Here is a 16,093-nt window from a genome sequence, read left to right on the forward strand (position 1 = left end):
TTCCAGTTGAAAGAGTCAAAAATAGGACCCACACAAGTGGAATGTTAACCTTGATAAGGAGGGAGGGACACTTCATCTCCTTAGGCAAAGATAGGGAGAGGATGGGTATAGTTATACTCCAGCACACTCCCAGATGTAGTTAGAATCACATAATCTCAATAGAATTATGGGACATACAAGCCATAGACTTTTCATTTTTTGAAGTTTTGGTGTTAAATCCTAGTAAAAAACAAAGAATTGACTATCATGTCCAGATAGTTATTGTGTCTGCATTTCAAATTTATTGCTAGTATGGCACAATTTATAATATGTTTTCTGGAAAAATACTGCAAAATATGTTTTACAGATAACAATTTCAATTTCTAGATCATGAGTTTCCCTCCGAATGAGTAAAACTATGTGATTTTACATGGAACCTAGAATTCACAAGAAATGTGAAAACAGTATTTCTGCATTTCTGTCATTTAAAAAAAGTTTTTCTATAAAGATCATTTTTGAAACATAAGTCACAGCTATAAATTTGCTTTAATTCTTTTAAAAATATCTGTTTCTTCGTGTTAGCAACTTTTTGTTCTCAAGAATGGAATGACCTATAACTTTCATTATAATTTTACTTGAAATGTGAGGTAAAAAGCAAAGACACTTAAAAATTTAATTACCAATTATTTGCATAAGTTTTTTTTTTTTTTAAGAACTAGGGCTTCTTAGCAAGTGGGATAAGAGGAAAATAAGGGAAAGGAAAACTTGAAGAAGTATTGTACTGTATTTGTAAAGGTTAGTTGCTGTTTGCTCCCTTCATAATGCTTACTAAAGTATAATTGAAAGGTATGCCAGTATTATAACCTTTTTCTTGGGGGACCTCTTTTATTGAAGAGATTAGCACTAGAAAGATTCCAATTTTAGAATACCTCAAAGGACCAAGCTGCTACAGTTAATGCAGTGCAATTTTGTTTTTAGCCGTAGGGCAAAGAAAATAGAGATATGATAAAAAAAATTTATTTCAAAATAAAATTATAGTAAAATTTTTGCATCAGTTGTTATCCGGTCCTTCTTGTTACAGTCGCTTTTTCTATATCGGAGTCAAGAGTGCTAATTTGGTTGGTGCTGCGATGTGATTGAGATGAATTAAAATTACACAACAATCTAAATACTGAGTTTTCTGTTTTGTTTCCTTCTATGTAGTCATAACCCGAAAAGGTGATTGTAATTATCCTGTTTTATTTTTCCTTTAGCTCCTAGAGCCTGTCTGTCACCAGCTGTTTGAGCTGTATCGTAGTTCTGAAGTTCGGCTGAAGAGATTCACTCTACAGTTCTTACCAGAATTGATATGGGTTTATTTACGACTTACTGTTAGCCGGGACAGACAGAGTAATGGTTGCATAGAAGCACTACTACTAGGGATCTATAATTTGGTAAGCAAAAGGAACTTTGAGAAGTTTTGTATGTATCTTTAAGTGAATTTAAAACAAATCCTCTGAAAATAATATAATAATTTTAGATCTGTGGTAAAAATATACTTAGGGAAAAGTACCAACATTATAGATTTTGTCTTTGAGTTACTTTAAACTGAGTACATACTAGATATCTAATATAATTGTCACTTTAACTTTTTAAAACATTTTTGAATATTTTATTTTTTCCTAATTACATGTAAAAACAGTTTTTAACATTTAAAATTTTGAGTTTCAAATTCTCTTCCTACCTCCTCATTGAGACAGCAAGCAATTTGATAGAAGTTATACATGTGTAATCATGCAAAACAATTTCCATATTAGTCATGTTCAGAAAGAAAGCAGAGACCAAAAAAAAGTCCACAAAAAAGTAAAGGAAGTGAAAAATAGTGTGCTTTCATCTGCATTTAGACTCCATCAGTTCTTTCCCTAGAAGTCGATTGCATTTTTCATTATGAATCTTTTGGTAGCTAAGTCATTCATAGTTCATCATCATGCCGTCATGCAGTATTGCTGTTGCTGTATACAGTGTTTTTCTGGTTCTGCTCACATCACTTTGCATGAGTTCATGTAAGACTTTCCAGATTTTTCTGAAGTCATCCGGCTTGTCATTTCTTATAGCACAATAGTATTCCATCACAATCATATATCACAACTTGTTCAGTCTTTCCTCATCTGGGCCATTCAGGGCATCCCCTTGATTTCGAATTCTGTGCCACCACAAAAATAACTGCTATGAATATTTTTGTACAAATAGGTCTTTTTCTGTTTTCTTTTGATCTCTTTAGGATACAGACACAGTAGTGCTTTTCTTGGGTCAAAAGGTATACACAGTTTTATAACCCTTTGAGCATAGTTCTAAATTGTTCCCCCAATGGTTGAATCAGTTTGCAGTTCCACCAACAGTGCTTTAGTGTCCCAATTTTCCCACATCCCCTTCAACATTTATCATTTTCCTTTTCTGTCATATTAGCCATTCTGATAGGTGTGAGGTGGTACCTCAGAATTATTTTTTTTTAAATCATTATTTATTTATTTAATATTTTTTAGTTTTAAGCATTAATTTTCACAAGGGTTTGAATTACAAATTTTCTCCCCGTTTCTACCCTCCCCCCCACTCCAAGATGGCATATATTCTGATTGCCCCATTCCCAGTCAACCCTCCCTTCTGTTACCCCATCCCCCCCACCCCATACCCTTTTCCCTTACTTTCTTGTAGGGCAAGATAGATTTTTATGCCCCATTGCCTGTCTATCTTATTTCCTAGTTGCATGCAAAAACTTTTTTTGTTTTTTAACAAAAGTCTTTTAAAACTTTGAGTTCCAAATTCTCTTCCCTCTTCTCTCCCCACCCACCCTCCCTGAGAAAGCAAGTAATTCAACATAGGCCATTATGCAAAACCCTTCCACAATACTCATGTTGTGAAAGACTAACTATATTTTTCTCCTTCCTGTCCTATCCCCCTTTATCCAGTTTTCTCTCTTGACCCTGTCCCTTTTCAAAAGTGTTTGCTTTTGATTACCTCCTCCCCCTATCTGCCCCCCTTCCAATGTCCCCCTTTTTTGATCTCCTTCCTCCTTCAGATACCCAATTGAGTATGTATGTTACTCCCTTCTCAGGTCAAATCCGGTGAGAGCGTGATTCACTCATTCCCTCTCACGTGCCCGCTCTTCCCTCCCAACAGAGCTGCTTTTTCTTGCAACTTTTATGTGCGATAATTTACCCCATTCTATCTCTCCCTTTCTCCCTCTCTCAATATATTCCTCTCTCATCCCTTAATTTGATTTTATTTTTTTTTTTTAGATATCATCCCTTCATATTCAATTCACCCTGTGCCCTCTGTCTCTTTACATATGTATATTCCATTCAGCTACCCTAATACTGAGGTCTCATGAATTATACACATCATCTTTCCATGTAGTAATGTAAACAAAACAGTTCAACTTGGTGGCTCACGCTGGGCTTTGCTCCACTCCCAAATCTGTGCAATAGACCTTACCCAGTGACCATCCAGGTTGTCCTGGACTGGAGCCCTGCTTCCCTCTGCTATTTTTTGGGTTCTGCAGTTCTAGAATTTGTTCAGAGCCATTTTTATAAGTTTTTGGAGGGACCTGGCGGGGAGCTCATGCAAGGCCCTGCTTTCCAGCCAGCATCTTGGCTACACCCCTCCCCCCCCCGAATTGTTTTGATTTACACTTCTCTAATCAATAGTGATTTAGAGCGTTTTTTTCATATAACCGTAGATACCTTTGATTTCTTCATCTGTAAACTGCCTGTTCATATCCTTTGACCATTTATCAATTGGGAAATGACTTGTATTCTTATTAATTTGGCTTAAATCTGTATGTATTTGAGAAATGAGGCCTTTATTAGACATACTTGCTGTAACAAAAAATTTTCCTAAATTTCTGCTTTCCTTCTAATCTTGGTGACATTTTTGTTTGTGCAAAACTTTTTAAATTTAATATAATCAAAATCATCCATTTTATATCTCATAATGCCCACTATCTCTTTTTTGGTCATAGACTCTTCCCTTCTCTATAGATCTGACAGGTAAACTATTCTATGCTCTCCTAATTTGCTTATGGTATGACCCTTTATGTCTAAACCACTTTGACCATATCTTGCTATATGGTGTGAGATGTTGGTCTATACTTGGTTTCTGCCAAACTGTTTTCCAGTTTTCCTAGCAGTTTTTGTCAGATAGTGAGTTCTTGTCTCAAAAGCTTGAATCTTTGGGTTTATCAAACACTGATTCCTATAGTCATTTACTAAAATATATTGTGTACCTAATCTTGTCCACCGATCCACTACTCTATTTCTAAGCCAGTACCAGATTATTTTGATGATTTCTGCTTTGTAATACAGTTTGAGATCTGGTATAGCTAGGCTACCTTCTTTCATGTTTTTTTTTTCAATAATTCCCTTGATATTCTTGACTTTTTGTTCTTCCTGATGATATTTGTTATTATTTTCCAAGCTCTATAAAATAATTTTTTGGTAGTTTGATTGTTATGTCACTGAATAAGCAAATTAGGTAGAATTGTCATTTTTATTATGTTGGCTCAGCCTAACTATGAGCAATTAATATTTTTTGAAATGTTCAGATCTGACTTTATTTGTATGAAAAGTTTTGTAATTGTGGTCATATATTTCCAGGGTTTGTCCTGGCAGGTAGACTCCCAAGTATTTTATATTATCTACAGTTATTTTAAGTGAAATTTCTCTTTCTATCTCTTGCTGCTAGATTTTTTTAGTAATATATAGAAATGCTGATGGTTTATGTGGGTTTATTTTACATGCTGAAACTTTGCTAAAGTTGTTAATTGTTTTGAGTAATTTTTTAGTTGATTCTCTAGGATTTTGTAAATATACCATCATATATCATCTGCAAAGAGTGTTAGCTTTGTTTCCTTGTTGCCTATTCTGATTCCTTCAATTTCTTTTCTTCTTTTATTGCTATAGCTAACATTTTTTAGTACAATATTGAATAACAGTGGTGATAGTGGGTGTCTTTGCTTCAACCCGATCTTATTGGGAAGGCTTCTAGCTTATCCCTGTTACATATAACTCTCTTTGATGGCTTTAGATAGATACTACTTATCATTTTAAAGAAAGCTCTATTTATTCCTATGCTTTCCTAATGTTTTTAATAAGAATGAATGTTGTATCTTTTCAAAAGCATATTATTTCTGTTGGTTTTGTTATTGATGTAGTTAGTTATGCTTATAGTTTTCCTCATATTGGATCCACCCTGGTATAACTCTCACCTGGTCATCGTGATCTTTGTGATCTCTTGCTGTAATCTCTTTGCTGATATTTTATTTCATTTTTTTTTGCATCAGTATTCATTAGGGAAGTTGGTTTAAAATTTACATTCTCTCTTTTTGCCATATATTTGTGTGATGAAAGGAATTTAGGCAGTCTCCATCTTTGCCTCTTTTTCCAAACAGTTTATATACTGTTGGAATTAATTGTTCTTTAAATATTTGGTAGAATTCAATTGTGAATTCATCTAGTGCTGGAGATTTTTTTCTTTTGGGAGCTCATTGATGGCTTGTTCAATTTCTTTTTCTAAGATAGAGTTATTTAAGTATTCTATTTCCTCTTCTGCTAATCTGGGCAATTTGTATTTTTGTAAATATCCATCCATTTATGTAGTTTGCTAGATTTTTTGGCCTATAATTGGACAAAATATCTCCTAATAATTGCTTTAAATTCCTTCTCATTAGTGGTAAATTCACTTTTCATTTTTGATGCTGGTAATTTGGTTTTCTTCTTATTTTTAATCAAATTAATCATTCTTCTATTTTATTGTTTTTTTCCATAAAGGCAGCTTCTACTTTTATTTATTATTAGTTCAGTGCTTTTCTTACTTTCCATTTTATTAGTCTCTCATTTGATTTTCAAAATTTCTAATCTGATGTTTAATTGAGAATTTTTAATTTATTCTTATTTTAGTTTTTTTTTTTTTTTAAGTTACATGGCCAATTCATTGATCTGCTTCTTTATTTTATTGATGTAACATTTAAAGATATAAAATTTCCCCTAAGTTCTGCTTTGGCTGTATCCCATAAATTTTGGTATGTTGTCTCATTGTTGTCTTTCTCTTTAATGAAATTATGTATTGTTTCTATGATTTGGCCTTTGACCCACTCATTCTTTAGGATTAGATTATTTCATTTCCAATTAATTATTAATCTGTTTCCATGGCCCTTTTTTGAAAGTATTTTTTATTTCATTATGATCTGAAAAGGATCCATTTAATATTTTTACTTTTTTGCATTTGGTTTTGAGGTTTTTATGAAGAAAATGTGAAATATCTCATTGGAAAAACAGCTGACCTGGAAAATAGATCCAAGGAGAAATAATTTAAAAATTAATTGGACTACCTGAAAGCCATGACAAAAAATGGGTCAAGACATCATCTTCCAAGAAACTCTCAAGGAAAACTTCCCTGATACTCATTTTCTTAACTTCTTTCCTTCTTTCCCTGCTTCCCTCCTTCCTTCCTTCCTTCCTTCCCTCCCTCCCTCCCTCCCTCCTTCCTTCCTTCCTTCCCTCCTTCTTTCTTTCTTTCTTTCTTTCTTTCTTTCTTTCTTTCTTTCTTTCTTTCTTTCTTTCTTTCTTTCTTTCCTTCCTTCCTTCCTTCCTTCCTTCCTTCCTTCCTTCCTTCCTTCCTTCCTTCCTTCCTTCCCCATCTTTCTTTCTTTCATTCTTTCTTTTTTTTTTTCTTTCTTCCTTTCTCTTTCTATCTTTCTCCCTTCTCTCTCTCTCTTTTTTGGTTAGATTTATCTAGTACTGAAAGGGGAAAGTTGAGGTCCTCTACTAGTTGTATTTTACTGTTTCCTCCTGTAACTCACTAAAATTTTCATTTAAGGATTTGGATGCTATATAACTTTGGGGTTTTTTGGGGGGGGTAATATTTCATTATCTATGATACCTTTTAGCAAGATGTAGTTTCCCTGCTTATCTCTTTTAATTAAATCTGTTTTTGTTTTTGCTTTGTCTTTGTTTTGCTACTCCTGCTTTTTTTTACTTCAGCTGAAGCATAATAGATTCTCCTCTTTTAAACCTTTACCTCTACTCTGTGTGTGTCTCTTTGTTTCAAGTATACTTCTTATAAACAACATATTGGAGGATTCTAGTTCTTAATTGATTCTGCTGTCTGCTTCTGTTTTATAGAGGAGTTCATCCCATTCACATTCATAGTTATGATTACTCTCTGTTTCCCTCCATCCTTCTTTTTTCCCCTGCTTTTTTTCCTTCTCTCTCTCTCTCTCCTTTTACCCTGTCTCTCTTCAAAATTGTTTTGCTTCTGACAACTGCCTCCCCTGATCTGCCCTCCCTTCTATCAGCCTTCCCCTTTCCCTTATTTCTCTCTCCTTCTTCCCTGTAGGATAAGATAGATTTCTATACCCAAATGAATATGTATGTTATTCCCTCTTTAAGCCAATTCTGATGAGGGTAAGGTTGCCCACCACTTCACCCACCCATCTTCCCTTCCAATGTAAAAGCTTTTTCAAGCCTCTTTTATGTGAGATAATTTATCCCATTTTACTTTCCCCTTTTTCCTTCTCCTAGGGCATCCCACTTTCTTACCCCTTAATTTTATTTTATTTTTTTGGTTATCTTCCCATCATATTTAGCTCATATCTGTGCCTCTATGTATACTCAATTCTAACTGCCCTAATAATGAGAAAGTTCTTAGGAGTTAAAAGTATCATCTTCCCATGGAGGATGTAAACAGTTTAACCTTATTGAATCCCTTTTGATTTCTCTTTCCTTTTTACCCTTTTTATGTTTCTCTTGAGTCCTGTGCTTGAATGTCAGATTTTCTGTTCAGCTCTGGTCTTTTGATCAGGAATGCTTGAAAGTTGTCTATTTGATTGAATATCTATTTTTTCCTCTGAAGGATTATATTCAGTTTTGCTGGGTAGGTGAGTCTTGGTTGTAATCCTACAGGAGTATCATATTCCACGCCCTCTAATCCTTTAATGTAGAAGCTGCTGAATCTTGTGTTACCCTGACTGTGTCTCCATGATACTTGAATTGTTTCTTTCTGGTTGCTTGCAATATTTTCTCCCTGACCTGGGAGCTTTGTACTTGGTAGGGAATGAATTCTTAACCAGACAAGAGATAGAGGCAGTTACAAAAGATAAAACAGATACTTTAAAAAATTTATTCATTTTCATTTTATTTTCAGTTCCAAATTCATTCCCTCCCTGTACCCCTCTCTAAGCTATTAAGAAAGCAATAAATACAGTACCCATTATCATACAAAACATATTTCTGCATTAACCATGTTGGGGGGGATAAGGAAAGAAAGGAGAAAAAATATGCTAGTCTGCTCACTGAACCCATCAGTTCTCTATGTGGAGGTAGATAGAATTTTTCATCATGAATTCCTTTAAAATAGATACTTTTGATTACATGAAATTAAAAAGTTTTTGCACAAACGGAATTAATGCCTCTCATATAATTATTGTGTTAGATATCTCCAGTAAGGCTTTGGTAAAATCCAGAATATATAGAAAATTAACATGTAAAAGGAAGAGCCATTCCTTAAGAGAGAAGTGGCCAAATATTTTAAACAGTTTTCAAACAAAAAATGCAAACTATTGAAAACATATGAAATAATGCTCCAAATCAATAATAAGAGAAATGCAAATCAGATTCTACAACCTTGAAGTTCCTAATAGATCTTGCTCCAGTCCAGTCACACCATTGCTAGTTATAAATAAATATTTTGATACTTCTCTCTACTCAGAACCTTTCAATGACCTCCTATTGCCTTCTAAATACAGTTCAAACTCTTTGGTCTATGATGCAGCGTTCTATTGTAAATAAATAAAATTCCCCTCACTTTTCCCTTCAACCAAACTGGACTACTTTCCCCTCAGTGAAAATACTTACATTTTCCAGCTCTATCAAAGGCCAGCTGACATGTTAACTTGTGTTGGCAGTCAAAATGGGCTCTTAGCACTTAGTCCAACCAAGTGCCCTTGAAGAGTTTGGCCTTTATTTCCTTGATCAAATCAGGAGTCCTTGATGACCTCCTTGCCTCAAGGGAAAGCCTAGTTTACATGGGTTTGAGTGACATGTTTGTGATATCAGAGGCTTTTAGACCACGTGTGTTTAAGTCTCATCTTTGTGACGATTTTAGGTCACGTGGGAGAGTCACATTTGTGACTCACCCTTGACCCTGAAACAGGTATAAAACCAGGGGTTGGCTTTCTCTTTTTCCGGAGCTCTGACCTACAGCTGTGGTGGCATGTGTGACTCTCAGCCAGCCCTTGTTATGAGCTCTGGGGCTGTACTTAGATGTCGGTAACTATGAATTGTATTTGGCCTGTCTGTCGATGTTTGTAGTTTGTATTTTCTCTGAAGTTCAGGGTGCTGGCTTTTTCCCCTGAACTAAGTGAATGGTATTTGTATGCTGAATTAAAGTAAGCTTGTTAACCCCTTAACGTTGCTTTCCTTAGTAAAGCAGATCAAAAGAACCTGGGCTTTTGCAGCATTCTGTGAGCTGATTGTAGTTGATTTTACAACCCCCATGGCAGCTGCTAGCCGGATTGTTGAAACAAAACCATATCATATAACCTTCCCTAATCTTTCTCCCCTTCCTGCCCCTTCCCCTAATTGGTAATGACCTTTTCTCCTCAGACCTCTATAATACTTCATAACATTTCTGATGTACTTGTCATGTATTATTTTGTATTGTAATTATTTGGGTATGCCTTTACAAGACTTCAAGCTTCATAAAAGCAGAGAATTGTCTATAATCGAATCTTTGTGCCTTTCTCAAGCACCCTGAGCACTAAGAAGTAGCTACTTGATAACTATTTGAGTTCTATTGAATTGCATTTTCTTTGTCTCCAGTTCTTCAGAGTCTCATGCCATATTTGATTATTTGGTGCAGGACTTCTGGGTAAAATGTGCTTTTGTGAAATAAGTTATTTATTCTTTCAATTTCTATTTTACCCTCCGGTTCTAGAATATCAGGACAGTTTTCCTTGATAAATTCTTGGAAGATGATGTCTAGGCCCTTTTTTTGAACATGGCTCTCAGGTAGTCCAGTAATTTTTAAATTATCTCTCCTGGATCTATTTTCTAGGTCAGTGGTTTTTCCAATGAGATATTTCACATTGGCTTCCATTTTTTCATTCCTTTGGTTCTGTTTTATAATATCTTGATTTCTCATCAAGTCACTAGCTTCCACTTGCTCGAGTCTAATTTTTAAGGTGGTATTTTCTTCAGTGGTCTTTTGGACCTCCTTTTCCATTTGGCTAATTCTGCCTTTTAAGGCATTCTTCTCCTCATTGGCTTTTTGGAGCTCTTTTGCCTTTTGAGTTAGTCTATTTTTTAAGGTGTTCTTTTCTTCAGTATTTTTTTGGGTCTCCTTTAGCAAGTCATTGACTTGTTTTTCATGGTTTTCTTGCATCCTTCTCATTTCTCTTCCCACTTTTTCCTCCACTTCTCTTACTTGCTTTTCCAAATCCTTTTTGAGCTCTTCCATGGCCTGAGACCAATTTGTATTTTTCTTGGAGGCTTTTGATGTAGGCTCTTTGACTTTGATGACTTCTTGTGGCTGTATGTTTAGATCTTTGTCACCAAAAAAGGAATCCAGAGTTTGAATTTGTGTCTGAGTCCTTTCATGCTGCCTGGCCATGTTCCCAGCCAACTACTTGACCCTTGAGCTTTTTGTCAGGATATGACTGCTTATAGAGTAGAGAGTACTTTGTCCCAAGCTTTAGGGTCCAAGTACTGTTGTTTTCAGAGCTACTTCTACTCCACCACCCCAGGCTCTGTTACAGCAGTGCTCCTCCTCCCCCAAGAACTGCCAACCAGGACCGCAATACAGATCCATGCAGGGCACAGCAAGAGAAGCTGTCTTTGTGCCCACAATGTGCTCCCTGCACTCCTACTCTGATCTGCTGTTAGAATCCTCCCACCATGTGAGACAGGGACTCGGAAAACAGCTGACACTGTAGCTCTGGAAGCAGCCTCAGGAGCCTCACACTGCTGCCACTGCCACACCACTTCTGCCACCCCCAGGGCTGGTGATCGGACCACTCTGAACCTGGATTCCGCAGTTTCCCCCTAACCTGCTCTTTGGCGTTTGTGGGTTGAGAAGTCTGGTAACTGCCACAACTCACTGTTTCATGGTCTCAAGGCCTCTTCCAGCTGGCTGACTCCGGTTCTGGTCTATCCCGGTGCAGCCCACGCTGGGCTGCCTTCCGCCCTCAGCACCGTGGGATAGACCCTTCCTGGAGACCATCCAGGCTCTCCTGGGCTGGAGATCTGTTTCCCTTTGCTTTTCGTGGGTTCTGTAGCTCTACAATTTGTTCAGAGCCATTTTCTGCCAGTGTTTGGAGGGATTTGGGGGAGAGCCTACGCAAGTCCCTGCTTTCCAGCTGCCATTTTGGCTCCGCCCCCCTGAAATATGTTATTTATAAATCTTATTAGGAGATTGTATTCACTGAATACAACTAAGATTAGAAGAGCTCTACTAGAATGATTAACATCTTTTTTGTTTCAGAAATTAAAAGATAGAAGTTTGTATCTGAGCTTTTAAAAATCCCTTCCTGGCTTGCTAATACTGTCCCCAAAATGAAGAAAATTATGATTATTCCTTTTAATATATTCTTTTTTGATTCTTATATGTCTTTTATTTGACCATAGGAAATTGCTGATAAAGATGGAAACAATAAAGTGCTATCTTTCACCATTCCTTCCTTATCCAAGCCTTCAATATACCATGAGGTGAGTAAGAGTAAGAATAATTAAGTTATATAGGAGGAAATAAAAATCAGATTTCTTTTGATGCCAGAGATAAACATTGTTACATACATGATGTTGTTACAAGACGCATTGTTACTGGCATCTTGTTTTTGAACTACTTAAAGTAAAAGCTTGCAATTGGACATTCTAAGGCCTACGAACAAGAAAAGTATCCCGAAAATAATATAAATTTACTAGTTAGATTTTTGTTTCTTTTCTTTTGGCTCATGCTTTTGGGTTAATTATTTTTTAAAATGTGTTCTTCACATTTTTGTGTGAGAATTCAGTTTTTAGAATAGTTTTTTTGGGAGTGGGGGGAAGCTGCATTTTTTTAAATGAATTTTTATTGGTATCTTTTATTTTACATCACCTGAAAGTCCTTCTTGTCCTTCTTTACTCTTTTCTTTCCTTTTCCTTGCCTTTCCCTTCCCTTCCCCCTGTATTTCCTTAGAAAAATGATAGTGATTATAAATGCTGGTTTTCAATTTAAAAGAATCTGTTTTAGGATTCAAAAAAAGAGAAGACAAAAGGAAGGCCAGAAAGGAAGGTACAGATAAGCAGGACAGCTTTGAAAGCTATGTGTTGAATTTCTTGTATACTTTTTAAAAATCAAGTTGTACATAATAGAAATTCATAGTTTCATGAATGGTCCTGTCTATTCTATGATATATGTGAAAATTCTCATTTTATTTGTTGTCTGTTAAATTCAGAATAAAAACAGCTCTTCAGTTTAATCTAGCCCTTTGGTATTTTTATTTCCAAGGAAGCATAAAAGATCAACAATTTATTATCATTAATGTTGCTGAAGGGCAATGGAGTACTAATAAATTGTAAGAGAAATTTGTTTTGTTGATCACTCTTCCTACCTTTCTACCACTGCTGAAAAAACAAAATAATAAGCTAAAATGTGTTTTGAATCAAGTTCCTGATCTATAATAGAATGTGAGTTTAAAAATTAATCTCTTTTCTAGTAGTTTTAAGTTGTATTCTTTTTATCTTAGAAACTCATCAGGGAGATATCCAAGTATAATAGACAGAAAACTTTCAAATAAGTGGTTCTTGACACATAATTAAAGATTTAGTTAATTATTTATTTTGTTAGTAAAAACTGGCTTTTAAATATCAAATATTTCTGAGAAAAATAGATTTCAATTATGAAGTTAGTGAGGTATAAATTAGTAGATGGTAGGTGTTTAACTGAATATATGAAATCATCTATCTAGGGCAGCTGGGTGGCACAGTGAGTAGAGCACCGGCCCTGGAGTCAGGAGGACCTGAGTTCAAATGCGGCCTCAGACACTTGACACACTTACTAGCTGTGTGACCTTGGGCAAGTCACTTAACACCAATTGCCCTGCCTTGGCCCCTCAAAAAAAAAAAAAAAGAAATCATCTATCTAAATAGTTTTGGGGAGAAATACGATGGTGATCCTAGTATTCTTTTTGAAAGATACTCATATGTGTAGACTTCAAACCATTGTTTCTTTATATTTTGGACCTCAAAAAGTATTTCTCTGAATCAAAACTAACTGATACATTCTTATTTTGATAGTTTCAACAGTTTTTCTTGCTCTAACCACTGAGGTTCTTAATGTGGAATCCTATAAACTTATTTTAAAAAATATTTTAGTAACTGTATTTGCATGTGATTGGTTTCCTTTGTAATCCTATGTATCATGTGTGTGGGTGTGTGGGTGTGTGTGTGCGCGCATATGCATTTAAAAACATCATTCCAAGAAAAAGTCCATAGCTTTTGCTACATTACCAAAGATACCCATGACACAAAAAAAGTTAAAAACCATTCTTCCAACAAGTTTCAGAGTCATTCCTAGCTCATTCCAAAAATCGAAGCTACATAATTTTTAAGAAATTGTAGGTGTTATATTTTTTGAAACATCTTTTCAAAGAAAAATTGTAGAATTTATATACCAAAGAATATGGAAAGAGGATAGGAGTGATGCTTTGAAAACACCTTTTACAGTCACTTTAAGTTAATGTTTTGCAAATTATTATGGATGCCATCTTATATTTTGTTTTTTTTTCTCCTCTCTCTAATGTATGCTTCATTATAATTTGCCCTTTTTTCAATAGCCCTCAACTATTGGATCCATGGCCTTGACAGAGGGAGCATTGTGTCAACATGACCTCATTAGGGTAGTATATAGTGATCTTCATCCTCAGAGAGAGACGTTTACTGCACAAAATAGGTAATATCTTAAGCTATCTTGCTAAATCTATACTTAATATAATTCTTCATTTCCTGGACTGAAATAATTAAAATTGAGTCTGATATGTCAGGGACCTCAAAAGTTAAATATGCCTTACAGATAGTTCTATTATCAGCCTAATTTTTTATGTAGTTATTAGTCTAAAAGTACAATATTATAGCTGCCATCATTTAGTCTACAAAGTGTTTGTTATTCTTAATAAAACAGAGTCCTATTTTTGAAGTTTAGGAGTACCAAGTACTCAGGAGCTGGCATTTCAGAGGAGACATGGGTTAAGTCCAATAAATTCAACAGACATATATTAAACACCTGTCATGCGCAAGGCACCTTACCAGTTACAAGGGATACAAATATAAAACTAATATAGTTTCTGCCCTCAAGGGGCTGCTCCATTCATGCTTCCCAAATCATCATCCCTCTGAACTGGGTCTTTGAGAGCTCCTTTGGCTCTGCAGTTGCTGACAGTGGTTCTTCCTTGAGTGTGCTATGGCTTCTTGGGTACTTCCTCTCACAATTTTCCCCCAATATAATAATACTAATATAGAGGCTCTCTATAGCCCCATCATTTGTATAGGGTTTGTGCTTTAGGATTAGTCTCCTGGGTGCTGTATGAAACTTGGGAAGAAATAAACTCTGGCTAACATTAATTCGATTACTGTATATATTGAAATAAAAATACCAAAATATGTAGAAGGCCTAATAATGGTGAAACAGAAAGACAGTGTTGAAGTTATTTTCCACATCATTGGTGGTAGTCACAAGGGTAAATTATTTAATAAAAATCTTTCTTAGGAATGTTATTTTAAGGGGAGTTACATATTGGGTTACCAGAAACAAAAAGAAAGAAGAAAGGGTCATTGAAATTTTTTTTTTTAATGCACAGAAGTAAATAGAAGGAAAGACAAAAGAAAATACAGACATGCTGGATAGTTCTAAAAGCTTTTATTATATCCTTAAAGAGAAAGCAGGCTATGCACATAATAGAGATTTATGGTTTCATGTACAATTCTCTTTTCTATTTTGTATAAGGAAAGGCTCCTTTTATTTTTTGTTAAGTTCGGAATTTTTGAAAAGGGAAAGAATAGGACTATTATGTAAATAAGTTCAATGTGCAGGTATATGTAGAACCTACATTGGATTACATGCCGTCTTGGGGGAGGAAAGGGGAGGAAAAGGAGGGAGAGAAAATTGGGAACTCAAAAACCTGTGGAACTGAGTGTTGTAAACTAAAAATAAAAAATAAATTAATTTTTTTAAAAAATTAAAAAATAAATTAAAAAAGAATAAAAAAAGGGAAAGAATATTGTAAATGTTCTTCTTCCTTTCTATTCTTTTGTTTTCATTAGGTTCGAGGTCCTGAGTTTTCTCATGCTCTGCTACAACTCAGCTATTGTTTATATGCCTGCCTCCTCTTATCAGGCACTGTGCCGCATGGGTTCCAGGTGAGCAGTGGGAAAAATTGATCACTAACCTTTATGTACTAGAAATATTACTTACTGCCTCCATTGATCACTATGTCCTTCATGCGCTTCAATTATTTGAGAAGTAGAAATGTTGCCAAGCTGTGTAACAAACTAAAAGTCAGAGATCTTATTCTTCCTAATGGGTAATTTAATGGTAAACCTAATTACCCCAGGGCAACTAGGTGGCCCAGTCTATAGAGCACTGGGCTTAGAATCAGAAAGACTTATATTCATAAACTCAAATCTGGCCTCAGACACTTACTAGCTGTGTGACCCTGGGCATGTGACCCTTCACCCTGTTTGCTTCAGTTCCCTCATCTGTAAAATGAACTGGAGAAGGAAATGGCAAACCATTCCAGTATCTTTGCTAAGAAAACCCTAAATGGGGTCACAAAAAGTTGAACATGACTGAAATAACTCAACAACAAAAATCCCTCCCTGGATGGCAGTTTATAAACCATATTGAAGGTCCAGGTTGTTTCAGGAGATTTGGAATTTGCCTGTGCCTACTTCAGTTTTTTCCCTTTTAAGCCTTTATAATAATAACAACCTCCATTTATGTAATCCTTTATGGTTACAAATCATTTTACACATATCATCTCATTCAATCATGAAAAATAGCTTAACCTTTTCTAATTCCCCGACTTGACTTCTGATTTCATTAGTGT

At 35.3% G+C, this 16,093-nt stretch overlaps 1 protein-coding gene across 4 annotated transcripts in view; it reads left to right on the forward strand.

The window, feature by feature from the left end:
• FAM126B (family with sequence similarity 126 member B) overlaps nucleotides 1–16,093 on the forward strand; it is a 91,037-nt gene that overhangs the window by 58,048 nt on the left and 16,896 nt on the right. For all 4 annotated transcript variants that reach the window (XM_036756356.1, XM_036756355.1, XM_036756358.1 and 1 more), the window contains 4 exons: nucleotides 1,233–1,412; nucleotides 11,637–11,717; nucleotides 13,826–13,941; nucleotides 15,309–15,404. In XM_036756356.1, the coding sequence (XP_036612251.1) occupies nucleotides 1,233–1,412; nucleotides 11,637–11,717; nucleotides 13,826–13,941; nucleotides 15,309–15,404 (473 nt within the window). The remainder of the gene's footprint in view (nucleotides 1–1,232; nucleotides 1,413–11,636; nucleotides 11,718–13,825; nucleotides 13,942–15,308; nucleotides 15,405–16,093) is intronic.

This window comes from Trichosurus vulpecula, chromosome 4 (assembly GCF_011100635.1).
Source record: "Trichosurus vulpecula isolate mTriVul1 chromosome 4, mTriVul1.pri, whole genome shotgun sequence".
Lineage (NCBI taxonomy): Eukaryota > Metazoa > Chordata > Mammalia > Diprotodontia > Phalangeridae > Trichosurus > Trichosurus vulpecula.